The sequence below is a fragment of the Lutra lutra genome, chromosome 10 (assembly GCF_902655055.1).
Source record: "Lutra lutra chromosome 10, mLutLut1.2, whole genome shotgun sequence".
Taxonomy (NCBI): domain Eukaryota; kingdom Metazoa; phylum Chordata; class Mammalia; order Carnivora; family Mustelidae; genus Lutra; species Lutra lutra.
The window spans coordinates 102,305,081-102,315,734 of record NC_062287.1 but is presented as its reverse complement, the minus strand read 5'-3'; the positions used below and the strand labels follow the sequence as shown (position 1 = coordinate 102,315,734).

General features: G+C 38.4%; 1 protein-coding gene across 1 annotated transcript; it reads left to right on the top strand.

Moving 5' to 3' along the window:
- The first annotated feature begins 8,482 nt into the window (after window positions 1-8,482).
- On the top strand, window positions 8,483-10,229 carry LOC125079876 (olfactory receptor 5B2-like). Its single transcript, XM_047693602.1, has 2 exons — window positions 8,483-8,588; window positions 9,268-10,229. Exons 1-2 carry the CDS (start codon window positions 8,483-8,485, stop codon window positions 10,227-10,229), a joined length of 1,068 nt encoding a protein of 355 aa, XP_047549558.1.
- Window positions 10,230-10,654: the final 425 nt, after the last annotated feature.

Genomic DNA, 10,654 nt, shown 5'->3' with positions numbered 1-10,654 from the left:
AAAATGGTAGAAAATCGAATTATGCCTAGAGGAAAAAAAATCCAGTCTCATAAAGAAATATTTTCCATCACCAGCATTGAGGGGACCTTTGTATTGTCAATTCAGCAAGATTTGTGAACTGTCCTCCATTACTGTCTGTTACAAATGGGAGGGATTTTTTTTTTTTTTTTGGTCTAAATTATTGCTGAGTGTACCTATAGAATGAGTTGAGTTTTCTTTTTATTTCATAAGTGGTTAGACCATAAGCAGCCATTTCTGGACTAGATGGAGAGGCAATTAAATCTGTTAGCCTGGATGTGGAACTTCTATGGTGATTAGTTAGATTTTAGGCTGTGTCCCTGATGGAAGTGGATAATGTGTCCTCTGGATGGAGATGTAAACTGGACATTTGCTGATCAAAGCATTGAAATGGAAAGGACAGTTAATTGTTTTCCCAACTATTTCTTTTTCATTTCTGAGCACATAGCTAGTAGGATCAATTTTTTCAGCTTTCATGAAGTTAGTTGAGGCCCCGTGATTATGATCTTGTGAATGAAATATGAGTGTATGTCGTGTGCTATTTTCAGGTTTGTCTCACTAAACATTCTGTGTGATCCTCTGCTCATTCTCACTCTGTCATCAGCTCAATAGAGAGAGTTCATACCATAAGAGATGGTAAAACCACCAAATGGAGAGACTCCAGGTCACTGAACCACAGTTCAGTTTCCCATAGAAAAAATAATTGAACTGTATATAAACAAGAAAAACCTCTATGCTCATGGCACTGCAATACTGGAATTTGCTTGTTTAGCAGATGGCATTATTCACATGAACAAATACAGAAAGTCTCCTATAATTTAGGACCCCTGGGTGACTCAGTCCGTTAAGTGTCTGCCTTCAGCTCAGGTCATGGTCCTGGGGCTCTGGGATCCAGTCCCACATCAGGCTTCTTGTTCAGCAGGGAACCTGCTTCTCCCTCCCCCTGTTTGTCCTCTCTCTCTTTCTTTCTTAGACAAATAAATAAATAATGTAAAAAAATTTTTAAAAGAAAGTTTCCTGTAAGTCAATCTATATGGTGTTGGAAATAAACCAGAAGTAAGAAGCTATATAATGAGGAAAATTGTCAAACTGCTCTAGCACAATTTAATTCCACAGTTGTTTACTTGTGAGCCCTCACTCAACCTCCATATCAACACTAAAATGGCTAGCACAAAATAAAATTAGGACAGGTTTTTAGGAACAGAATATAGCCCAATTTGAATTCCATTCTAAAAAAGAAAGCTTTTTCTGATACAGGCAAGTTAATCAATTGTTCTGAGCTTCAGCTGAGGAAAATAAGGCCTGCCTCATAAAATTAGATACTGATTGGGGGCACCTGGGTGGCTCAGCGGTTAAGCCTCTGCCTTCAGCTCAGGTCATGATCTCAGGGTCCTGGGATCGAGTCCCACATCGGGCTCTCTGCTCTGCAGGGAGCCTGCTTCCTCCTCTCTCTCTCTCTCTCTCTCTCTGCTTGCCTCTCTGCCCACTTGTGATCTCTCTCTGTCAAATAAATAAAATCTTAAAAAAAAATTAGATACTGATTAAGCCAGAACAGAGCACAGGGCCTTAAACAGAACAGATATGCAAGAATTGTTGGTCTCCCTTCTTTTCCTTTCCATTCCATTCCCTGCCTTTTTGTTTTACTTCCTCCTCTAGATTGTCAATCCTCTCCATGTAAATATTGAGACATTTATTAACTGTATTGCTTTGTATTTACAAATACTGACTTCCATCTTTCCTTCTATCTATATTGATGTATCATATTTATTAATTTGCTTGTGTTGACCCATCCTTGAATCCTAGAGATAACACGGTTTATGATCCTTTTAATTTGCTACTGAATCAGGTTTAATAGTATTTTATTGAGAATTTTTGCATCTACCTTCATCAGGGATATTGACCTGTAATTTCCTTTTTTGTAGAATGCATTTCTGGCTTTGGCATCAGGGTAATGCTATCCCTGTAAAATGAGCTTGGGAGTGTACCTGCCTCTTCAGTTTTTGGAAGGAATTTGAAAAGCACTGGTGTTAATTTTTCTTTAACTGTTAAGTAGAGAGATATCTGGATGACACAATCAGTTAAACATCCAACTCTTGGTTTCATCTCAGGTCGTGATCTCAGGTTGTGAGATCAAAGCCCAAGTTGGGTTCTATGCTCAGTGGGGAAACTGCTTGAGATTCTCTCTCCCTCCCCTGCTGCCCCACTCCCTCGTGTTCTCTTTCTCTCTCTCTGAAATTAAAAAAAAATAAATAAATCTTAACAAACATAGTAATTCAAAGGGGTCACATGCACTCCTATGTTTATAGCAGCTATGTCCACAATAGACAATATAAGGAAAGAGCCCAAATGTCCATAGAAAGATGAGTGGATAAAAAGATATGATTTATACTGGGATACATATACTTAGAGGTGTACTATTACTCAGCCATCAAAAATAATGAGATCTTGCCATTTGCAATGACATGGATGGAACTAAAGGGCATTATGCTAAGCAAAATAACTCAGTCAGAGAAAGACAAATACCATATTATTTCACTTATATGTGGAATTTAAGAAACAAAACAGATGAACATGGGGAAGGGAATGAAAAATAAAATAAGATGAAAATTGAGAGGAAGGAAAATCATAAGAGATATTGAACTCTAGGAAATAAACTAAAGGTTGTTGGAGGAAAGTTGGATGGCTGGAAGGGATAACTGGGTGAAAGGCATTAAGAAGGGCACTTGATGTAATGAGCACTGGGTGTTATATGCAACTGATGAACTACTAAATTCTAGCTTTGAAACTAATAAAAAATATTTTAAAATAAGTGTTTAGTAGAAATCACCTACGAAGTCATCTAATCATGGACTTTTCTTTCTTAGCAAATTTTTTATTACCGACTCTTACTCATTATTGATATGTTCTGATTTTTTTTTTTTCATGATTCAGTATTGGGAGGTTGTACATTCCTAGGATTTTATCCATTTCTTCTAGGTTGCCCAATTTGTTGGTGTATAGTTGTTCATAGTAGTCTTTTATTGGCCTTTGCATTTCTTTTTTATTTATTTTATTTTATTTTTTCAGTATTCCAAGATTCATTGTTTATGCACCACACCCGGTGCTCCATGCACTATGTGCCCTCCTTAATACCCACCACCAGATTCACCTAACCCCCTGCCTCCCTCCCCTCCAAAACCCTCAGTTTGTTTCTCACAGTCCAGTCTCTCATGGTTCGTCTCCCCCTCCAATTTACCCCAATTCACTTTTCCTTTCTTTCTCCTAATGTCCTCCATATGATAATTGACTCTCTCTGCTTGACTTATTTCACTCAGAATAATCTTTTCCAGTCCTGTCCATATTGATACAAAAATTGGGTATTCATCCTTTCTGATGGAGGCATAATATTCCATTGTATATATGGACTACATCTTCTTTATCCATTCATCTGTTGAAGAGCAACTTGGCTCTTTCCACAGTTTGGTGATTGTAGCCATTGATGTGAACATTGGGATACAGATGACCCTTCTCTTCACTACATCTGTATCTTTGGGGTAAATACCCAGTAGTGCAATTGCAGAGTCATAGGGAAGCTCTATTTTTAATTTCTTAAGGAATCTCCACACTGTTTTCCAAAGTGGCTGCACCAACTTGCATTCCCACCAACAGAGTAAGAGGGTTCCCCTTTCTCCACATCCTTCCAACACATGTTGTTTCTTGTCTTGTTAATTTGGGCCATTCTAACTGGTATAAGATGTATCTCAATGTGGTTTTGATTTGAATCTCCCTGATGGCTAGTGATGATGAACATTTTTCCATGTGTTTGTTAGCCATTTCTATGTCTTCTTTAGAGAAATGTCTGTTCATGTCTTTTGCCCATTTTTTGATATGATTATCTGGTTTTTGGGCATTGAATTTGAGGAGTTCTTTATAGATCTTGGATACCAGGCCTTTGACTGTACTGTCATTTGTGAATATCTTCTCCCATTCCATGGGTTGCCTCTTTGATTTGTTGACTGTTTCCTTTGCTGTCCAGAAACTTTTTATCTTCATGAAGTCCCAAAAGTTCATTTTTGCTTTTGTCTCCATTGCCTTTGGAGACATATCTTGAAAGAATTTGCTGTGGCTGATGTTGAAGAAGTTACTGCCTATGTACTCCTGTAGGATTTTGATAGATTCTTGCTTCACATTAAGGCCTTTTTTAAAAATTTATTTATTTTCAGCATAACAGTATTCATTGTTTTTGCACCACACCCAGTGCTCCATGCAATCCATGCCCTCTCTAATACCCACCACCTGGTTCCCCCAACCTCCCACCCCCCGCCGCTTCAAACCCCTCAGATTATTTTTCAGAGTCCATGGTTCTGAACCATGAACCAGAGTCTCTCATGGTTCACCTCTCCTTACAATTTCCCCCAACTCCCTTCTCCTCTCTAACTCCCCTTGTCCTCCATGCTCCACAAATAAGTGAAACCATATGGTAACTGACTTTCTCTGCTTGATTTATTTCACTCAGCATAATCTCTTCCAGTCCTGTCCATGTTACTACAAAAGTTGGGTATTCATCCTTTCTGATGGAGGCATAATACTCCATAGTGTATATGGACAACATCTTCCTTATCCATTTGTCCATTGAAGGACATCTTGGTTCTTTCCATTTCAAGTTTATCTTTGTGTATGGTGTGAGAGAATGGTCAAGTTTCAATAAGTGGTGCTGGGAAAATTGGACAGCTATGTATAGAAGAATGAAACTTGACCATTCCCTCACACCATGTACAAAGATAAACTTGAAATAGATTTGACTTTCTCTTATAAGATGCTGAATATTTCCTTTAGGATGCAAAAATTAACCCATGATAATCTCCCATCTCTGTGACTTTAAGTTAACCATAATTGCAAAGACTTTGTTATATGGAAAACATTACATATTCCAGCTAAAAAGATCAGACACATGGGGATGATTATACAGTGTATTACCGATTTGTTTTTCACATATGATAGTATAAGTTCATAACAGGTTGTCTGGAAAGGGGCAGGATCTCTCCATATGGTCAGTCGGAAATAGTTTGGCAGTTTCCATTTAGCTAAACATATACTTACTATCTGACCTAGCAATCCAGATTAGAGACATTTATCCAAATGAAATTAAAATCTAGATTATGAAAAAATATTGGGCAAATGTTTAGCTATACTTTGTTCCTAATTCTGAGACATTAGCTGGAATACAAGTGTCCCCTAAGTGGGAAATGGACAAATAATCCATAGTGTCCATATAATAAAATATAGCCAGCAATGAAAAAAACAATTTACTACTAATATATTATGGATTGAATAGTGTCTCCTAAATTTTATATGTTGAAGTCCTAACCCCCAGTACTCCAGAATATGATCTTGTTTGAAAATAGGGGCATTTCAGATGTAATTAGTTAAAATGAGGTCCTACTGGAACAGATTGGGCTTCTAGATCAATACAACTGGTGTCTTTCCCTTTAAAAGGGAAAACTTGGAGAGACATAACGCAATGTCTCTTCATATGAAGATGAACACAGATATCAGGATGAGGCAACAGAAAACAAGGAATTCCAAAGACAGCCAACAAACTACCCAGCAGCTAAAGAAAAAACATGAAGCAGAGGCTCCCTTATAGCTTTCAGAGGGAACCAACAGAACCACATTGCCAGCTCCTTTATCTCAGAATTCTAGCCTCCAGAAATGCAAGACAGTAAATTTCTATTATACAGGCCATCCAGTTTGTGGTACTTTTTTATGGCAGCTCTAGGAAATACAGCTAGCAATATGGATGGGTCTCAAATGCTAAATGCTAGTAGCCAGAGTCAAAGCCAGACCTTAGCATAGGTCCCATGTGCTAAGATTCTCTTTAAATGACCCTCTTCAAAGGCAGAGCAATATATTCGGAAAATGGTTTAGTGGACACCATTGACATTAGGTAGGAAAGGGGTTGATGTCAAAGAATTTATTAAAATTAATAAATTTATTAAATTTATTGATTTAATTTATTCTTTACTAAATTTATTAATTTAATTTAATATATTTATAGAATTTATTAAATTGAAATTAATTAATAATATTAAATTTATCAAATTATTATAATTAAATTAAATTTATTTTATATATTTAATATTATATCATTAAATTATTATATATTATATATTATAAAATATTGTTAAAATATTATAATCAAATTATATTAAAAACAATAAAAACTATAAATCTATAAAAATTACTGTTTGTAAATTACACTTTAATTAGAAAGTAAGGGGAAAAAACCCAAAAATACAAGTAATACAAAAACATGCATGCACCCTCAACATATCCAACCAAGTCCCCATAGGCAATTTAATTGATTCTTTACTAGGAAAATAAGAGTTACAGATGCCCTCCTGAGGGACATCCCCAGAGAGCTCATGTCTCTGGAATTCCCTCCTGATCCTCATGAGTTAGTCTCTAAAATTCCCAAGATAACTCAGTGTAACCTCATTTGAGAAGGACCAGACATGTGTTGAGCCCCTTTGGCCATCATGAATTTGTCTGAATGTTGATGGGCATTAATACATGTGTCACTTTCCTCCCACCCCCTAATCCTAACCTGAGGCTTTGTCATGAACCTCCAGTCATGACCAAGGAAAACAGCTCAAGATGAAAGCATATTCATTGACTTTAGAATGATAACCCAACAGACAGATGTTTTATAGATGATGCCTCATTTGCTATCCACAAATACTATTCATTGAATTATGTGGGAGAGGAAATTTTCTGCCTTTTTTGGAGATAAGAAGATAAGAGACTCCTCCAAGGGTATAAAAGAATACATGGTGGATTCAGCATTGAACATGGTTCCTGGCTCCATGTTGTGTTCTTCCCCTCGTTCACCTTAAAGATCTTGGAATTATTTGACCAGCACCTGATACAGTATATCTCTCACAGTATGTATGCATCATCCCATGGCTGAATTTCTGATTCCAAACTCACTCTTCAGTATTTTCTTCCCCTTCTTTTCCAGCAGCAAGGTAAGCTTCTATGTTTTAGTCTACACTTTTAGTGATCTACACTTTTAGTGATACGTGTAATTCACGCAAAACCAATAGGGCATCTATCCCTGCTACAAATTATTTAAGCACAGAAATGAATTTCTAAAGCAGTGAGTTGAGGCTGGACATATGTATCAAAACTTCCATCTGTAGGGGGTTTAGTGATGATTGTGAAACATTATTATGCTACTCTCCTAAAAGAGATTAATAAAAATAGATGGGTAGGTGATGCTCTGACTGAGTAGATGTTAATTTTCTCTCATTCACTGTCTGTCAAAAGAATTAAGGAGGACTGCAGTAAGCCAATGATTAACAAGTGACAAACATCCTTCTAAAGGCTTCCAAGTCAAATGTAAAGATTAAAAACAAGACTCCTGCATACAAGATTACCCTCAAATAATTATGTTAAGACCTTATGGGCATCTGAGTGGATCAATCGGTTAAGTATCTGCTTTCTGCTCAGGTCATGGTCCCAGGGTCCTGGGATCGAGCTCCGCTTTAGGTTCCCTGTTGAGCAGGGAGCCTGCTCCTCCCTCTCCCATTCCCTCTGCTTGTGCTCACTCTTTCTCCCTCTGTCAAATAATAAACAAACAAACAAACAAATATTTTTTAAAAAGACATTAATTGGCCAAAACACAGATCTATAAGCTAAAGACACCAACAAACTAGGAACTTCCACCCATTGATCCCTGTGATTCACCTGTGAGAAAACAGTAATAAGAGAATAAATGAATTTAAGAAAGTGGACACTTTCAGGGCACCTGGGTAGCTCAGTCAGTTGGGCATCTGCTTTTAGCTCAGGTCATGATCTCCTGGTCCTGGGATCCAGACCTGTGCTGGGATCCCAGCTCAGTGGGGAGCCTGTTTCTACCTCTCCCTCTGCCCCTCACCCCCACTTCCGTTCATGCTCTCTCTCTCAAATAAATACACAAAATCTTTTAAAAAAATTTGAAAGACAGGGGACACTTTCAGCCCAAGCTAAATCATGGATGTTAAGAAAGAAATTAAGCAGAAACAATGGCTCACATACAGTATCTGGGACAGCCACTCATGCAAGCAGAAGGGGACAGACTGAGAAACACTGAGGAATCAGAAGATTCCAGCTGACCAAGTGTGTGATACAAGCATACTGAAGAGGGAGCCAGCCGTCTAAACATTCCTCCCCACTGAGCCTTGAAGATGACCACTGGCCTTTCTGAAACCAACAGAGAGGCTATAATTCCATCCTAATACTAATAGTATACCTTATACTGATCAGGCTGTGCTAAATACTCAGCATTGTGCTCCCTGGTTTTTATATAACACTTAATTCTTACAATAATACCTTGAGTAAAGTCTCATTATTATTTTCATTTTGTAGATGAAGCAAAACAGACAAAGATGTAGGGGAGTTAAGTTGGACCAATGACTCCTTGAGAGTGAACAGTAGGGCTAACATGCTCCTGGTCCCAGAACCCAACCTTTACACTGGATTCATGCCATTCCCTCAGACTGCCTCCAGTGGTTGTCCAAGCCTCTGTTGCTGCCATGATCCTTACACATGTACTATGCATGTACTCTCCAATAGTACGATGTGAAACCCCAAACACTGAGTTTAGGACATTGGAGATATAGAGTGATGATTCACTGAGTTACATCCAATGTGATGTTAATTCAATTGAGACCAGTGGACCTGGGAATCACTCGGGGCACAAAGTTTGGCTTTGGCAGTAATAATTGCACAAACTTAAAAATACGATACTCAAGCTCTGTGCTTCATGAGTTAAATGGGGATAACAAGTAATCAATCTCACAGGTTTGTTAAGAGTAATAAATGAATATTTATCTAAAGTGTCTAGAGCAGTTCCTGGCACATAAGAACAATAGATATAAGCATTTACTAGGCTCAGACAAACTGAATTGACAGTTTCATTCAAGATGATTTATTATAATCAAGACACTACATTTTCTATACCTCTATTTACAAATTTACGAAATTGAAAACTTGGAAAATAATCCATGAAGATCTTTCAGCTTCAACAGTGTCAAACTCTACAGATAATTTGTGCCCTAACTTTCATTGTCTAGTCCATACTTTAGATCTGGAGTATCTTGCAAGTACAAGTGCTTGCTATAATGAAATATTCCATGTATATACAACACACACACACAATACTGAATGAGTTTCACTTCAACCTTTTATTTGTTTATGACTCTGTTCCTCTTTTTTCCATTGCTACAGGGCATCTTGTGATTCCCAAACAACATCCATGGAGAACAACACAGCTCATCCTGCTGGGACTAACTAATGCCCCAGAGCTGCAGATCCCTCTTTTTATCACATTCACCCTCATTTACCTCATCAATGTGGTTGGAAACTTGGGGATGATGGTGCTGATTCTGTTGGACTCTCGTCTTCATACTGCCATGTACTTCTTCCTCAGTAACCTATCTCTGGTGGACTTTTGTTACTCTATAGCTGTCATTCCCAAGGTCATGGCTGGATTACTTATAGGAGACAAGGTCATCTCCTACAATGCATGTGCTGCTCAGATGTTCTTTTTTGCAGTCTTTGCCACAGCAGAAAATTACCTCCTGGCTTCAATGGACTATGACCGCTATGCAGCGGTTTGCAAACCCCTCCATTACACCACCACCATGACGACAGGTGTATGTGCTTGGCTGGCCACAGGCTGCTATGTCTGTGGTTTCTTGAATGCCTCCATCCACACTGGGATCATTTTCAGGCTCTCCTTCTGTAAGTCCAATGTGATCCATCACTTTTTCTGTGATACTCTTGCCGTCATGTCTCTCTCTTGTTCTGAGAGACATGTCAGTGATCTGATTCTTGTCTTTGAGGCAAGCTTCCACATCTTTTTTGCTCTCCTGGTTATCTTGATTTCCTACCTGTTTCTTTTTATCACCATCCTGAAGATGCCCTCAGTGGAGGGATACCTGAAGGCTATATCCACCTGTGCCTCCCACATCACTGCACTATCCATCTTCTATGGGACAATCATTTTCATGTACTCCCAGCCCAGCTTCAGCCACTCCATGGACACAGACAAAATCACATCTGTGTTCTATACTATGGTCATCCCCATGCTGAATCCTGTGGTGTATAGCCTGAGAAATAAAGAGGTCAAGAACACTTTCAAGAAGGTTGTTGAGAAGGCAATATCATCTCTAAGCTTTATCTCTTAGGCTGTAGGATCCACGGTGACCTAGTTTCATTCCTGTCAGATCTTCTCCATGCACTAATCAGGGTTTATAGCCCACACTACATTTAAATTACTGATGTGATACTTTCCTCTTCAAAAGTCTGTCAGTAAAATAGAAGATAGCACACCCAGTTGTATAACATCTGGATAAGAATAGTCATGAGGGGGGCACCTGGGTGGCTCAGTGGGTTAAGCCTCTGTCTTTGGCTCAGGTCATGATCTCAGGGTCCTGGGATCGAACCCTGCATCAGGCTCTCTGCTCAGTAGGGAGCTTGCTTCCCCCTCTCTCTCTGCCTGCCTCTCTGCCTACTTGTGATCTCTCTTTTTGTCAAATTAATAAATAGAATCTTAAAAAATTTTAAAAAGTATAGTCATGAGGACCTTAAATATTTAATAATTATGCTTATC

What these genes read in the sequence shown, in the direction of transcription:
- LOC125079876 (XM_047693602.1), top strand. Translation starts at nt 8,483, where the DNA reads ATGCTCCTGGTCCCAGAACCCAACCTTTACACTGGATTCATGCCATTC. An exon ending in CTGCCATGATCCTTACACAT is followed by an intron (nt 8,589 to 9,267) that starts GTACTATGCATG and finishes CCATTGCTACAG; the next exon opens with GGCATCTTGTGATTCCCAAA.